This window comes from Arvicola amphibius, chromosome 12 (genome assembly GCF_903992535.2).
Source record: "Arvicola amphibius chromosome 12, mArvAmp1.2, whole genome shotgun sequence".
NCBI classification, from domain to species: domain Eukaryota; kingdom Metazoa; phylum Chordata; class Mammalia; order Rodentia; family Cricetidae; genus Arvicola; species Arvicola amphibius.
This window is the reverse complement of record NC_052058.2, coordinates 99827748-99844392: the sequence shown is the minus strand read 5'-3', so window position 1 is coordinate 99844392 and position 16645 is coordinate 99827748. Positions and strand designations below refer to the sequence as shown.

At 50.3% G+C, this 16645-nt stretch overlaps 1 protein-coding gene across 6 annotated transcripts in view; it reads right to left on the bottom strand.

Moving 5' to 3' along the window:
• Positions 1-301: 301 nt before the first annotated feature.
• Positions 302-16645, bottom strand: part of Steap3 (STEAP3 metalloreductase) — a 42655-nt gene continuing 26311 nt past the window's right edge. For all 6 annotated transcript variants that reach the window (XM_038348452.2, XM_038348456.2, XM_038348454.2 and 3 more), the window contains 3 exons: positions 15726-16253; positions 9949-10113; positions 302-1790 (listed from right to left, as the gene is read on the bottom strand). In XM_038348452.2, coding sequence (XP_038204380.1) covers positions 1509-1790; positions 9949-10113; positions 15726-16253 — 975 coding nt within the window. In that variant the 3' untranslated portion in view covers positions 302-1508. The remainder of the gene's footprint in view (positions 1791-9948; positions 10114-15725; positions 16254-16645) is intronic.

Sequence of the window (16645 nt, the reverse complement as noted above, 5' to 3'; positions counted from 1 at the left end):
TGCCACAGGGCTGGGAGGATAGATGCCCTCTGCCCTGGGTATGTTCTGGTCTCCTGTGCTTTGGGTCAGCAAAGTTAGACACTTGTAGCTTTGGCAGAAAAGCCCTTCCCAGCTGTTTTGAATTATAATGTATTTTCTATTCAGGATTCCGGAGACTGCAGACAGACTGAAGCACACATGCACACACTCACACGCATAAGTTACATTTCCCCTTATGGGCCCATGGTTAGGTCTAATTAATAAACCAAGCACAGGAAGACAGTAAGACGAGTAATGACAACAAAGGAAATTGTAGCCATAATAAAATGAGAATATGGTCTCTTTAAGAATTCAAAAAACAATGTCTGCAGACTTTTGTGATTGAAGTATCTGAGAGGGAAGGAGGCAAAAGCATGGACAATGGGGGCCGTGGCACCCCCATAGGAGGGAGGAGCATGGAGCCAATGTGGTTTCTGGGTGCTCAGAAGGTAGGCTGTCTGCGCAAAGGCAACAGGGGTGCCTGTTACTCTCCTTGGAGACCAATTTTATGAGGGTAGTCCCCCAACCGTAGGGGCGTATCCAAGGGGTTTGGCTGGTTATTTTCTGCAGGCTCTGATGCCCCCTACCCCACCCCCCACCTTGGGCTGCTCTGACAGGCGTCTGCGCCATGCCTTCCACGGAGATGTCCAAATTAATGACAGAAAAGGCGAGAAGGCACAGCGGTTTAAAGGAGGGTCACCACCGACTTAATGGAGGGAGAACAATTAGACTTCTGAAGATAACGTTCATTAATGGCTCCAGCGAGGAGGCGACTTCACACCTTCAGAGAAGGAGCAATTTGCAGGTTCCACGGTGACTCTGGACCTTCAGGGAGGAGGGACAGTCTCCTCAGCTCAGCTAGGATCAGATGCGGCAGCTTCAGATCCTTCCCCGGAGAAAGGACAGGCCTGCAAAACTCCTGCATGGATTCCAGGGCGCCCTGGTGAGCCCCATCCCCACATGCTCAGAAAAGCAGGAGGGTCTGCACCTAGTCCCTCTGTACCCTCAGGCCCTCCTTCTTAACCCTGGGAGGTGGGGCAGGCTGCATCTGGGGCAGCTCTAGGCCCAGCTCTGCACCAACATTAGGCTGTAGCTAACAGGGAATACAGAGAACAAGGACTAAAGGCCAGAACCCAACAAAATACAAATCTCTCCTATACCAAATGTGCGTCTGCCTCTGCCAATGTCACAAGGGTGGGATCTGCTACTCAATGTGTGGCACTTGCTTTGAAATATATAAGTTGAAATATAGGGACCCGGCTTCTTAGTTAAGTAAGAATAATAGCAAATCCTATTATATATGTATTATATGTGGATACATGTCACACGCGTGATGTGTCACTCTGAATACCATGGCGTAACCTGCATCCCAGGAATTCAGATCCCAACCACCTATCTGTATATCATCATTCCATTTGCAGCATCCAGAGAATGAGACCTGAACTCAGCTCAGAGCCCCCACAAGCTGTGCCTGTCTCATTTCCAGGGCCTCACACGTGGCTTGTTTTCTCCCCCCGCATGTGGTCGGCCGGCAGCATGAACTTGACAGCACCATCTTTCTCCCAGCCTCTGCGGATCTTGGTGAGTCTGCGGCTGAGGCAGGGAAGGAGGAAGAGGCCCTTGGCCAGGATGATCACACAGGGCAGGAGCAGTGTGAGTGTGAACGTAGGCGGCAGGTAGAACTTGTAGTGGTTTTCTTCAAAGGCACGGGTCCAGCCATAGGTGAGTGTGTGCAGCGTGCTCAGCATCAGGGCCACAAAGCCCAGCGTGGACTGTGGGAAGAAAGGAGGCAGAAATGAGAGAGGAGGCCCACGGATGCCAGAGCACTGCTGAATTCCAATCCCAGCCCCACTTCTTTCTCTTATAATTTTTTCTACGTTTTATTTGACATATATGTGTGTGTGTGTGTGTGTGTGTGTGTGTGTGTGTGTGTGTGTGTGTGAAGGTCAGAGGCCGGCTTGAGGAAGTTGCTTTTCTCCTTCCCCATGTGAGTCCCAGGGATGCAGCTCAGTTTGGCAGCCTTGGCAACCGCAGCTGCCTCAACCACTGAGCCATGTTGCTGGCCCTGGCCCTCCGCCCTCTTCTCTCTCCTTCACTTCTTCTGAACTGGGCTTCTCATTCAGTCTAGCCTCAAACTCAGTACCTAGCTGAGGATGACCTTGACCTCCTGATCTCCCCTGTGGAGGAGAGAATCCAGGGCTTGCTTTGCACACTACCTAAGCCACAACCCAAATCACAACACAAACCCTCTGTTCTTCCTACATGTGGCACAATGTTTATTTCCTAAACCATCTGGATGGACCCCAGTGTCCCTGGCTGAAAACAGGAGCCACACTTCTAGGCTAACGGCATTTAAGGATTGACAGACGACCATGCCTTTTGTCCTCTTTTGCATCTTCTTCCAACTATGGCATTTGGATTTCTGATGATTCCCAGGAAACTTTTAGATAGAATTATACCAAAGGGACTTTAAAAAAAAAAAACATTCTATTGATTTCATATCTATTAGGATAGAAACAAAAGTCTGCTAGCATGTCCAGACCAGAATCTGACAGATAATGCCTGGCTGAGGTAAGGCTGAATTGAGAAGGGAATTCATTATAAATTGTCTTAAAGAGAAACAGGTAGCTGGGCATGGTGGAACTCTTCCTTAATCCCATCACTCGAGAGGCAAAGGTAGGCAGATCTCTGTGAGTTCAAGGCCAGCCTGGTCTACATAGTAAGTTCTAGGAGAGCCAGAGCTTCATAGTGAGACCCCATCTCAGACAGACATTTAGATGATAGAGAAACACAAGGTAAAGAGTTCGCTGGTTTGCGTACAGGAATCAGCACGAGCAGTGATGGTGGCTCCAGAGGCCTGTGGCCTGGTGACCTGGCACTGTGCAGAAAACCTCACATGACCACCAGGATGCACTGTGTTTGTTGACTTCATCTCCTGCCCAGCACTAACGTAGAACCTCATCGGCCATATCACTCACTTGGAAAAATTGAATGATGTTGTAGTCTTATGAGCATTGCTGCCCCAGACGGAAATGTCTGAACATTCTTACAATAGTTTTTCACCCTTGCAGATATAGGTGGCTTTTGCAAGTTATTTCCAGGCAATACTGGACTCTTGCTTTCTCTTTCCTCCTCCTCTTCCTTCTTTCTTTTTTTTTTTTTTTTTTTTTTTTTTTTTTTTTTTTTTTTTTGAGACAGGGTTTTTCTGTGTAGCCCTGACTGTCCTGAAACTTGCTCTGTAGTTCAAGCTGGCCTCGAACTCAGAGATCCACCTGCTTCTGCCTCCTGAGTGCTGGGATTAAAGGTGTGCAACTTCCTGGCCCACGCTGCATTCTCATGGACCACAGACAGGAGATGCTGATCTTGTCACGCCTGCTGGGATTGACTGGTAGTGGTCTTGAGCACAGCGTTTCATCAACTTCAGGGACAAGCAGGGGACTGCAGCAGCAAGCCTGAGCAAGGTGTGGATGTGGGTGGGGGTATAGTGGGGCTGTGTGGGGCAAGAGGGAAGGTCTGGACATCTCTGGATGAATGCTGTGACCACTAGACCCACTGAAGATTTAGGCTGGAGGATTATGTGGTGGTCATCATCGACCAAAAAGCACTGTTTTCAAGAAGCCATCACACTGGTATGACCTAGAGAGGCTGCACGTTTATGGGGCTGGTGCTCCGTAGACATTGGTTTGGGGCTTTCGAGAAAAGCAGCAACTGGCCTAGATTTCTTCCTAGCCAGGCCTGTCAACATAGCGTTGGGGCCTTGGCTGTGATGCCTCCTTTTTGAGCTCACCTCAGATTCCATTCTAAAAGGGGCTGGGGTCTGGTGGGGCTGGGGGCTGGCTCAGTGGGAAAGCCTCTGCCTACCGTAGCATGTAGAGGATCCCGGGGTCCATCCGCAGCACAGCAAAACTGAAATAGTACAGATGAATAGATGGGGCTAATCATGCATTGCGCCTTATTCTTGCCACTTGCACCTGCTCTTGTATTAAACCAGGATGGTGAGTTCCAGCCAGAGAAAGAGCATCACTCAGAAGGATTTGCTTGTGATGTTCCAGTGAAGCATCACAACAAACATTTCCCAGTGGGTGCACACTGTGTTCATGGGTAGCTGCCTGGGTATATATGTGAGTACATATGTGTGTGTGCGCGCGCATGAGTGCATGCATGTCATGTGGAGGTCTGAGATTAATGTTGGAATCATCTGTGATCGCTCTTCTACCTTATTTTGAGGCAGGGTCTCTCAGTCAAACCCAGGGCTTGCTGATGAGCCTAGTTTCACTAGCTAGCTTGCTTAGGGTTCCCATCTCTACCTCCTGAGGTTGGAATTACAGGTGGGCCACCATGCTTACCCAGAATTCATGTGGGTTCTAGAGACCAAAAAACTCTGGTCCTCAAGTTGTGTGGCAAGCATTTTAACCAATGAGCCATCTGCCTAGCTCTGCTCCTGCTCTAAATAAGATACTCAAATACAATAAGAGAGCTCCCCTCCCCGGCCTCTCTCCACCGGATTTTATTTCTAAGGATTGGTCAGTCGGGAGGCTGGTTCCAAACGGACGCTGGATATTAAATCACCTGGGAAGCTTGTTGGGAAGCAGGAGTTGTACCAGCCCAGCGCTGGGAAATTCAAATTCAACTAGTTTAGGGTGGAGCTCAGTCATCTGTTGTTTTTCAGAGTTCAGCAGATGATACAAATGTGTCACCAGGACTAAGCCACTAATTTTGGAAACCCTCTCACCCACACCCTTCTAGCTGGAGGTTGAAGAACCCACGCAGGGCCCCAGCACCCAGGCTGCTTTATTGGTGGGGGCCTAGCTCTAGCTCTTTAGAGAACCACGGACCCCATGTGTGCCACAGGCTTCCACAGCAGTAAGACCCCACCGAGGCCAAGGACAGTGAGGGCCCAGCATCTCTTCAGTGATACGCCAGTGTTTTTTGACCCATGTGGGCTCCTGTCTTCAGCACTCCATCTGAAGACTGAGAAGACGAGCATGCTGGTCCTATGGAGACCTTCCCGGGGTCCACCAGCCATAGGCAACACCTCATAACCCCTGTTTTCTTTGTTTTCTGTGTCCCGTGATACACGTGGCAGGAATCCCAATTTTGGGCTAGTAGTTTCTAGCAGGGCTGATAGCCAGAAAGCCTTTAAATTTTCCAGGCCTGCTGGGAAGCCTCGATGTTTTCAGGGAATTTGTTTTTCCTAAAATTCTCTCTGTTCTTGGGAACAATTTTTTTAAAAAAAAACTTCTAGAATAACTAAAGGAAATTAGAAGAAAAAGAGTTGTCATGAAGCCATTAATAACCCCCCCCCAAGGCATATACACCAAGCTAGTGCCACTTTTCTTACCCAGAAGCTTGCTAGCCGTGGCTCCTGCTGGCCCTCTAGTACCACACACAGCGTGAGGGTCTTTGGCCATCGCTCACCCAGCGATTATTTCAGGCAGTGGCTGCATCAGGCAAGGTCAGAGGAAGTGCCTGTAACCCGGGGTCAGAACTAGGCTTTCAGGGCTGCACCCAGGTTTTCTATGCAGGGACACAGCAGACCCCTGGACACCACAATGCTATGGAGTTTGACTGAATAGGGAGGGTTCAATACAGACTATGCTAAACAAAAACACCCAAACAAACACTAACTCAAACTGAAAACTTCTAACCCCACTGTGGGGGGGCTGGGGATACAGCTCAGGAGTGCACTTTTTGTCTAGCATTTACCCCCCGCCCCCCGCCACATAAACAGGAACTGGTATACACACACATAATCTCAGCATTTGGGAGGCAGAGGCAAGAAGGTCTATTCAAGGTCATCCTCAACCATGTAGTCAGTTTGAGGCTAGCCTGAGCTTCATGGGATCCTGTCTCCAAAAGGAAACAAATGAAGTATATTATACAGACAGCCCTGGATTTCATCACAGTCCCACAGAAATGGGTGTGATGGTACCTGCCTGAGACCCCAGCACTTGGAAGGTTGAGGCAGAAAGATCAGGCAGGCATTCGATGTTTTCCGTGGCCACACAGATTAAGTTTGAGGCCAGCCTGGACTAAATGGGACCCTGCCCCCGAAACTAAAAGAAATGAAACAATACCCAAATCACATTGGAAACAAAAGGTTAAATGTAAACATAATGTGTCTTTTAATGAGATCAATATTTCGATGGCTCTCAGCTCAGCTAAATAGAGCGTTCCAGGCCAAGGGTTTGCCAGGGCTCTATGGAACACTAATAGGTTTCTAAATCCAATGGCTCTTCACTGCTCCAGAAGGCCAGAGCTTCCCTCAAAACCCCCAGCTGAGCAGGGACTGTCTCTTTTGCTGACTTTGGGACCCCGCTTCTCATACTGGGTCTCCTTGCCCAGTCATAATACATGGGGAGGTGCCCAGCCTTACTGCAGCTTGATTTGATGTGCCATGTTTTGTTGACACTTGTAGGAGACCTGCCCTTTCTTGGATGGACGGGGAAGAGGAAGGGATTGGGGAAAGGGGAAGGGAGCAATGGGGGAGAGGGACTGGGAAGGGAAGATGGTGGTGGGGGAGGCTGCAGCAAGGATGTAAAATAAATAGATGAATTAAAAAGGAAAAACCCGGGCTGGAGAGATCGCTCAGAAGTTAAGAGCATTGCCTGCTCTTCCAAAGGTCCTGAGTTCAATTCCCAGCAACCACATGGTGGCTCACAACCATCTGTAATGGGGTCTGGTGCCCTCTTCTGTCCTGCAGGCATACACACAGACAGAATATTGTATACATAATAAATAAATAAATAAATAAATAAATAAATAAATAAATATTTGGGGCTGGAGAGATGGCTCAGCGGTTAAGAGCATTGTGTGCTCTTCCAAAGGACCCTAGTTCGATTTCCAGCAACCACATGGTAGCTCGCAACCATCTGTAATGAGGTCTGGTGTTCTCTTCTAGCCTGCAGGCATATATGCAAACAGAATATTGTATCCATAATAAATAAATAAAAAAAGGAAAAACCCAGCTGTTACTGGGCAGAGAAAGCCTGCGCTTCCCATGGATCCTGTTCACATTCTTCCTTGTCGTGCGGTCCTGGGTGGCTACAGGGAGGTGCTGAGTGGGAAGCTCCAAACCACAGAGACACAGGGCTGATGGAGATGGAAGGCTCTGTGTTCCTGCCACTAGAGGGCAGCACGCACATTTAGGGGTCACCCCGACTTCCAGGCTGTCCCTAAGCCCTTTGGTAGCAGGGCCCTATCTCTCTAGAAATGCTTTGTGCTTTAAAACCTCTCCTCACCTGCTATGGACATTTTTGATGGTGGCTGACAATAAGAAGTGCATTATGCATTATACATGCCCAGGAGACAGCCAGGTATAACCCAGCATCGAGAGGGAGACACACAGAGATAATAATAGTTGGGAGTTAGTGCACTGACATGCACATCATCCCAGCTAAAAGGATCTCTTAGTCCAAGAGCTCGAGGCCAGCCTGAGTAACACAGACACCGTCCTCAAAACCAAAACATACAGACAGTTGGTGCTTATCAGAGAGAGTAGGGCTGTGACCAGACATCCCAAAAAGAGTAGCCATGTGCTGTTTTCCTTTTACCCATAATTTTTCAGTGTCTCACAAACATCTCTCTTATAGCATTAATTTCATTTTTCAGGAGCGCAAATTGAGGCTTGGGCGCAGGGGCATGGTCGGCCCACACCGCAGTGCAGGTGATGCTGGAACTGAGGAGCCCCTGGCAGACCCTCCTCCATACTGGATTCTTGGGAGAGAGAGCACGAGGTTTCTGGGGCTAGAGTGCAGACATCAGACCCCCCTAAATGAATCCCTGCCGTTCCACCCACTTGCTTCAATATGTAAAGCAAAGCATGGCTTCTGGAGACCCAGTCAGCTTTTGCTAACAAAACCAAATCCATAGGCTTCCTCCAGCAGCCAGAGCCGGAGCATGTAATCTACACCTGCTTAAGGGAAGAACTTTCTGGAAAGGGAAGCGACCCACAGCTTGTTTTAATTGTGACCGAACCACATACCCAGGATCCTTGAGGCGGCAAGTGAGAAATCCGAGATTTGGGTGTGAGACAAACAGGGATTAGTGGCAGATCAAGAAAATTCCTTCCCTCCCCACCCTCTTAGGCCAGGCTGTGTCAGCCCTGAGCCCTCCTCCAGGGGCCTTCTGGGAGAAGCACAGCCCTGGAGATTCACAGCCTTGCTTTCAAACTCAGCCACAACTGTTTGGTTCTAAGGTACGCTAAGGGTCCCAGTCACAAAGAATTAATTTGGATTATGTAAGAGCGGTATTCTGTCACTGTCCCTCTGAGTCCTCGTTGAACAGAGAAGCTGCAGATTTTGGTTGACAGTGGGGGTGGATATGGCTGTTCTCTGCCCTGATACAATACAATTGGCAGGAGCCGAGATGAGTCAGCCTCCATCCACCAGAGGATGAGCTGGTCTGCCGGCACTGACCCTCTTGTACTTTTTGGAGAACACTGGGGGGTGCCCAGGGAATTTGAGATATGTCCCCCATGTGGGCTGTGTCCCTTACAATCTCTGCTCACCTTGATCCCAGCTGTATCCTAGCCTATAGTGATGCCCGGTACAGTGTGTGCTCAGACTGGCCACTGCCTTGAAAACTGCAAGGAGACCCTTTCTCTGCAGCATTGCTTCCCTGAGTGTCGGCAGCTGTTAGCTGAGAAACAGAATCACGGTGGCGGTGTTCACAAATATCCAGTTACCAGAGTTTGTGTGTACAAACTGCACTAGAATCTCTGATACGCCACGGTATGCAGCGACTCTCTTACAGGAAGCAAATCTATAATGTATAATCTCCAATATAATATAATCTCCAATATAATCTATATTGGAGAACTGCCATTTGTCTGTCTCCCTATCACCATGAAGTCACGCATGTGTTCATTCATCCGTCTGTCTATCCATCCATCCATTCACCTATACCAACATGAATCATCTGTCTGTCTGTCTGTCTGTCTGTCTGTCTGTCTATCTAGCTAGCTAGCTAGCTATCCATCCATCTATCTACTATCAATCAGTCTCTATCTATCATCTATCAGCATCTATCCTCAATATCTACGTCTGTCTGTCTATCTTTCTCTTACAGAGATTGAAGCAAGGGCCTTGCACATACTTAGCAAGTACTCTACCTCTAAGTGACACTCCAGTCTTCATACTTTTTTCTCTGAATTGGTCCAAGAAACATCATCATTTAGGAAACATTGCTTGATCTCATTACAGAGCAGTCTTCATACTAGTTCCCACCTGCCCCACAGGGGAACCGTGCACCAGGTTGAGCTGAGGGTGTGTGTGTGTGTGTGTGTGTTGATGGAGGCTGAGCTGACGGTGTGTGTGTGTTGATGAAGGTTGAGCTGAGGGTGTGTGTGTGTTGGAGGCTGAGCTGAGGGTGTGTGTGTGTGTGTGTGTGTGTGTGTGTGTATGTGTGTGTGTTGGTAGAGGCAGAGCTGAGGGTGTGTGTGTGTTGATGGAGGCTGAGCTGAGGGTGTGTGTGTGTGTGTTGGTGGAGGTTGAGCTGAGGGTGTGTGTTGGTGGAGGCTGATCTGAGGGTATGTGTTGATGAAGGCTGAGCTGAGGGTGTGTTAACACTGGAGGAAGGAGTCTCTAAGAGCATTCATAGCTCACTGCCTCCCATGGACACCAGGCTCCTGCAATGACTATGGAAGTACTCTGTCCCCTGAGGAAGTTCAGCCCAGGTCCCATGCTCTGTCCACTGTCTTTGTCAGAGCTCTACACGATAGACTTCCCAGGGTCAGGAAGTCTAACTTGCCCTGGGCAAGCTGAAGCAGGATCAGGAGGCTGGGAGACCCTACAAGATGGGGAGTTGCCTCAGCACCTGACCCAGTGTCTCGTAACAACCAGGATCTAAGCTGAAATAGTTCAGAGAGCACAAAACTAGGCTGGCCCAGGGCCAAGCTGCAGATGGCGCTCAAAGGAAAATCTGCTTTACCTGTACAAAGCTGAACTCCTTCCAGTTGAGTGAGTTGGCAATGGAGGGAAGCGAGGTGACAGCCAGCAGTGATAGCGTACCCAGGGCCAGCACGCCCATGGAGAGGTATATCTCCATGCGCCAGACTTCTTCCTCAACCCAGAGGCGGCTCTTGTTGGCCAGGACCTGGCAGAAGGGAAACCATGACCATGATTAGCAAAAGCTGGTACCTGGGAGCCCGCGTCACCCTGGAGCGGGCATCACCCAGGAGCGCGCGTTGCTCTGGAGCACGCATTACCCTGGAGCGCTCATCCATCACCCTGGAGCGTGCGCGTCACCCTGGAGCGCGTGTCGCCCTGGAGCTCGTGTCGGTCACCCTGGAGCATGTATGACTAAGCACCAAGGACAAGAGTGAGAAAGCCACAGCTATGTTCACGCTCTGCTAAACAGCTAACGTGTGCCAGGCATACTCTAAGCACTCCCCAGGTATTTGAAAGCCACACTGGGTGGAGAGATGGCACAGCAGTTAAAAGCACTTGCTGCTCTTGCAGAGGATCAGACTTTGGTTCTTGGCACCCATGTCTGGCAGTTCACCACCTGTAACTCCCATTCCGGGGGCTCCGATACCTTTCTCTGGTCTTTAAGAGTTCTTGCACTCATGTGCACATATCCATACATGGATATACAGGAGTTATTAAAAATAAACCTTTGAGCCAGGTGGCAGTGGCACAGGCCATTAATCCCAGCACTTGGGAGGCAGAGGCAGTCAGATCTCTGGATTCCAGGCCAGCCTGGTCTACAGAGCAAGTTCCAGGATACAGAAAACCCTTATCTTAGAAAAACAATAATAATAAATAAGTAAGTAAATAAATAAAATCTTTAAAAAGTAATTAATCCCATGATGTTTCCTCAAGACAGAGAGCACTATACCCCCATTTTAGGGATTAAAGAAACAAGAGACAATGACTGAGCTGGTTTCTCAAAGTCCCAGCTCCCTTCCTGGCTGATGGCCAATCTCAGCTTGAGGGTAATAAGAGACCAGAGTATCCCAGGATATAAAGACCCTCAGCTGGGCCTGGAGATGCATGCCTATAATTCCAGCACTCGGGAGGCTGAGTCAGGAGGATCATTGTACAAATCTAGACTGGGCTACTCATTGAGGCTCTGTCTCATATCTCACCCCCAGCCAACAAAAGAAGCCTGTGTTCCCTAAGCATGACTAATCCACACTGTTTTCCAGCCCCGCAGTCAGGACAGTGGAAAGGCAGTGTTTCAGGGCTGTGTCCCTTCCGTCTATGGACCCACAGCCCTCCCAGCTGCCTCACCTGGACCCTTTCCAACCTGCTTCATTAGTGCCTCACACTCGGGACACACGACGACACTCAATGCCACCCCTCAACATCTCCAAAGTCAAAACCCCAGACCCCTTCCTTTCCACATGTCCTTTTCTCTCGGGGGCACATAGCTCTAGCTCATTTGTTGCCAGGCAACAGCCTGACATCCCCTCACCAGTTAGTTCAGCAAGCACTTAGAAAGTACCTACTGTGTGCTGAGCCCTGGACTACACGAGAACATCTGCCGTCCTGACATCGGTGTCTCCCACTGAGCTCCAAGGACACACACACACACACACACACACACACACACACACACGTGCATCAGGGATGCTCTGAGCCCTGAGATGGCCCCTCCTCACCCACTGGCACTCCCTGACCCAGCGCCTGCACGGGGAAGAACTGGAATCAAGGTCCTTCCATCAGGACTGCCATCATTTCCCAGTCAGTCCTGAATGCTTGTCCTTAAATCTGCCATCAGAAAAGCAAGAAAGAAAGGAGACTAAGCAGGCTGCTCTCTGCCTCTCCTACAAGGAGACTGACTCAGACGTGTGTGTGTATGTGTGTGTGTGTGTGTGTGTGTGTGTGTAACTACTTCTGCAGGAAGAAAAGAAACCTCGTGTAAGCCTGTTACTGGAATAGAATATTAAAAATGAATCCAGGGGCTAAGCAACAATGGCTGCAAAGTTTACAAAAGAAACTAAAGGTGTCAAGAAAATGCCATCTATGGCCACTGCCTGCACGGTGAGGAAAGATGGCCTGATTTTTGTTTCTGTTTTGAGACAGGGTCTCTAGTAACACAAGCTCACAAGGTAGCCAAGGATGACCTTGAATTCTGAACCTCCTGCCTCCACTTCCCAAGTAAGTGCCATAATTTCAAGTTTGTGCCATACAGCTAGGCTGTGGGTGTTGCTGGGATGGAACCCAGGGCTTTCTGCATGCTACACAAACACTACCAGCTGAGCCACATCCAGTTTCCCATTCTGTATTATTGTAAGGCAGGCTGCTTCATATTGGTGCCTGAAGGCCACAAAGGACCAGGAGTTGAAGGACCTGTTTCTTTCCTGACCACTGGCCTTGTGGGTCTCTGAGACACCATCTCTGGACCTGTTTCTTTATCTGACAGATTCCAACAAGCTGGGATTTTGGCTGGTAATTGCAATGTGGTCAAACAAGCTGGAACAGCATTTGCTAGTGGGGAGAGATGGGTCTGACCCTGCAAAAGGCTCAGGTCCCTGCCGGAGCAGCACCGGAACGAGACTGACTCATGGTTGGTGGTGTTAGCGAGGCGTGTCATCTCCATGTGCTTTGCTGTTTGTGCATTACTCAGCGGCTCGCTGAGCTCAGGTGGCTCACATCACAAGTCCCGCTGTGCATGACTGCAGACTAGTCAACAGTGGCTTGCAACACTGGTGCTCCTCCCCACTCCCCGCCTGCCGAGATGAGGAGGCAAGAGCAGGGAACATTCCTGGGGGGCCCGATCGTTATCACTTTTATGATGTGAGTGCAGTGTTTGAGTTTGTGTGGAGGCCAGGGGTCAACATTGGGTGACATTCTTCAGGAGCTGTCTACCTTGCTTATTAAGATGATTTCTTAATGAATGTGGAACTTGGCAAGTAAGCTAGGCTGCTGGCCAGAGAGCCCCAGGGATCTGCCTGTCTCTATCTCCCCAGCCTGGGATGGGAGGCATGTGCCATCACTGCCAGCATTTTTTCATGGCTTCTGGGGATTGATCAAACTCAGATCCTCATGCTTGCAAGGCAAGCTCTTTGTTGAATGACTCTCCCCAGGCCCACACTCAGCTAAGTCTTATTTCTCCTCTTGTGATCCCATGCTGGTTAGCTTTGGAGTGAGGAGGACAGGGGAAGCTGCCTGTGGGTCAGCTGTTGCTTCTGAACTTGACTTCTAAGTAACCTGGAGATGCATCTCCAGGAACAGCACCGGCAAGTCAGAAAGCCACACCAGTACCAGTATAGGTAGTGATGAGCTGTTGGAAAAGGTGGTCTTGAAAGCCTCCAGGCTGCACTGTCTTGTGATTCAGGGAAATCCCAGAGGGGTTTCCTGTGTCCATGTTATTGTGCTCCCTGCTCCTACAAGGCCCTGAAGCAGCCAGTGTGAGCACTGGCCACAGGGAGGTAGCCAAGAGCAGGCAAGGGGACTGCTTCCCGCAGGTAAGGCTTCAGGGACTGGATACATTTCTCAACAGTGTCCAGGCCTGGGACCCAAAGATGCAGCCGATCAGTGGCCTACCAATAACCTGCCTAAACACATCCAGGTTGAATTGGCTCATTGCCAGGCTTTGGCATGCTAAACTCTCTGAGTATCGCCTCAGACATGCTCCATCAGCCTGGCTCTCCCCTTGAGAATCTGGCAACACAGCTGAAGCCCCTTTAGGGCACAGACTGTCTTGTAGGAGTGAGATGATTCACCTGTGCCATCTGGGCCATGAAGCTGGCGTGACGGCAACACTGGGCTAATGACATCAAGGAGGGTCTGGGCCAGACAGAGAATTTAGAGAATGGCATACATTCTAAATTAGAGAATGTGCTCAGTCAATGGCACAAGGACCTGCCTTGGATCACTAGAACTAATCAGAAAGCTGGGTGTGATGGCACCTCCTTGTGACCCCAGCACTGGGGAGGCAGAGACAAGTGGATCCCTGAGGCTCACTGCCCAGACAGCAGAACCTACTCAGCAATTTCCAGGCAAGTAAGAGACCTTGTCTTAAAAATAACAAAACAGATGAACAAAAGGTCCCCCAAACAATAAGAACAAAACCCAAGCTGCATAGTGCTTCAGGATTGACAGCTTAGGTGGTCTCTGCATCCACGTAGACAGGCCAACACTTTCATGTGCCCCACATGCATGTGCACCTGCACACAGGTGAGCATGCTCATACACACAGAAAAAGGGAATTAGTTAGGGCGGGGGGGGGGGAGCAGTGGCTTCCTATGCCCTGGGAGAGGGTGGACCTTTTCTTTCTCAGCTCTGCCTGAACACTTGCCGACTCAGCACAGAGGGCTAAACACACAGGGCTCTGGCCCCTGCATCACCATTTCCAGGGCAGGACATGCTGCCTGACGTCCCTTCAGTAGGAAAGGGCTCCCACACCCAGGGGGTTCACCTTTTGTAGAGGAAAATGTCACCCTGGACTTGCTGCGGGTCTGTAATATTAATTCCTTAGGAAGCTGAAGCAGTAGGATCACAACTTCTGGGCTACAGAGAAGTTCAAGGATGCCCCAGGCAGCTTAGTGAGAAAAAAAATGAAGTTTATGCCCTGGCAATGCTGAAGCATGCATGGGCAGCCTGTACATGGTGGTTCTGTCGAACTTGTCTGAGAAACCATCGGCAGGGAAGCAGGTGCCCGAGGTGGGCAGGGGTGGAGGCCTGTGGTCCAGCAGTGACGTGACCTCACTCCCACGCCCTGTGTCCCTAGGGGAGCATGTCACGGTGGGCATTGTCCTCATGGGGTCCCTGTACCCTGAGAGTGGATGAGATGAACTTTGCTAGCCCTGGGCTGAACCTTGCTGGGTGACCGATGTCCTACGTGGGCAGCATGCAGCCACCAGCCTGGGGCCCAAGGCTGACATAGAAAAAGAAAAGCAGAGACACCATAGTTCTGAACCAAGCAGGAAAGCAGGCGAGACAGTGCCCGAGCTGCTTCTGTATGCACTACTGCCTGCTGATGCCACCATTCCTGCTCCCTTGACTCAAAGACCCCCACTGTCCCAGAACCCACTGGGCAGAGTGGTGCCATATGGCTTCTTAAATGAGTAAATAAGACCATGCCTCAATTAAAAATGAGAGGAGCCACCTCAGTTGGTAAAATGCTTGTCTTGCAACTGTGAGGATCTGAGTTTGAATCCCAGAACCCACAAATAAGCTGGGCATAGGCTGGGGAGGTCACATGCACGCAGACTCATGTGTGCACACACATACACATGCACACACTTAATGTTAATCCCAGGAATGCAAAGGTGGGAGGTGGAGGCGGGTGGATCTGGAACTTGCTAGCAAGCTGTAAGATCTGACTTCAGATCCCCCAAACCCACATAATGCGGGGTGCTGTAGTGAACATCTACAATCCCAGCACACGTGTGGGGAGACGGGATGCAAAGATAGGAGTCGCTAGAAACTTGAAGGTCAGCTAGTCTAGGGTATGTAGAGGCAAACAACAGACCCTGCCTCAAGCAATGCAGGAGGTGAGGACCAACTCTGACTTCTACAAGTGCTCCATGGCAAGTATATACCCACACTTATAGGCAGCAACACACACACATACACACGCACATACACACACCCGTGCATGCACACACACTGGCACTCTTTCCTGACTATGTCTTCCTCCTCAATGCTCAAGAACTAGGTACCTGCTCTCCCTTGGCCTTCCTCACTTAAGTCTGCACGAGTGAGAATAGCCACAGTGGTACCCAGATAGCTCCCGGTGAAGGTAGTGGGTTGTACCTGCTTCACGGCCAGGTTGACCAGGTCATAGCGGTGGGAGCGGCGCAGGGGCAGGCAGAAGCTGTAGAGAGCGTGCAGCACTCCGAAGAAGAAGCTGAGCAGCCCGATCTGCTTGCGATGCTGCAGCCAGTGGTCCAGCCAGTCCGGGAAACGCTGGTACTTGGTCCCTCTCCTCAGCTGAAGGGCGGCTGCCAGCACACCAGGCAGGTACACCAGGGACAGCAGCACATAAGCCACACAGGGCAGTGTGGTGTTGACTACAGACAAGGGCATCTTGTAGAATTTGTTCTCCTGCTTCCGCACGTATGGCTGCAGTACATCCCGGATGAAGTTGTAGGCATAGAAGCACACAAAGAGTCCCAAGGCCAGAAGGATGGGCACCTTCCAGGAAGGAAAGAGGCGCAGGGGTATGGCCTCTATCTCCCGGGCTGAGGCCAGCGATCCCATGTCCAGGGGTGTGAAACCCATGGCGCGCGCCATCTCTGAGATGGTGTGCTTGGCTTCCAGCTGGTCACTGCAGATGAGCACCTGTAGGAAGAGAGAAGGGGACAGTTGGCTGGAGTCACAGGTATGAGCATGGCTATGGTGAACCACTAGGGTCAAGCTCCTTAGTTGAGTTGGAGAAACTGAGGCACAGAGGGGCTGGTACCAGTGAATGGCCAACTGATGAGAGTGCATTTCAGAGTGCAAGATGGTGCTGATGCTCAAGCCAAGGATTTGGGAACAGAGACCCTGCGGCCTCCCCTGGAGAGAAGAGACAATTCTCTCCCTGCAGGTGTTCTGCTGGCTCCAAAATATCACTGTCATGGTAGATGCTCTGTCAGGCAGCTCCTGTCGCCTCTGGAAGCCTCTGAAACAGCTGCTTCTGAAGACCAACTGCTTAGTGCCTGCCTCTCTTGCATGTAGCCTCTGAACATGAG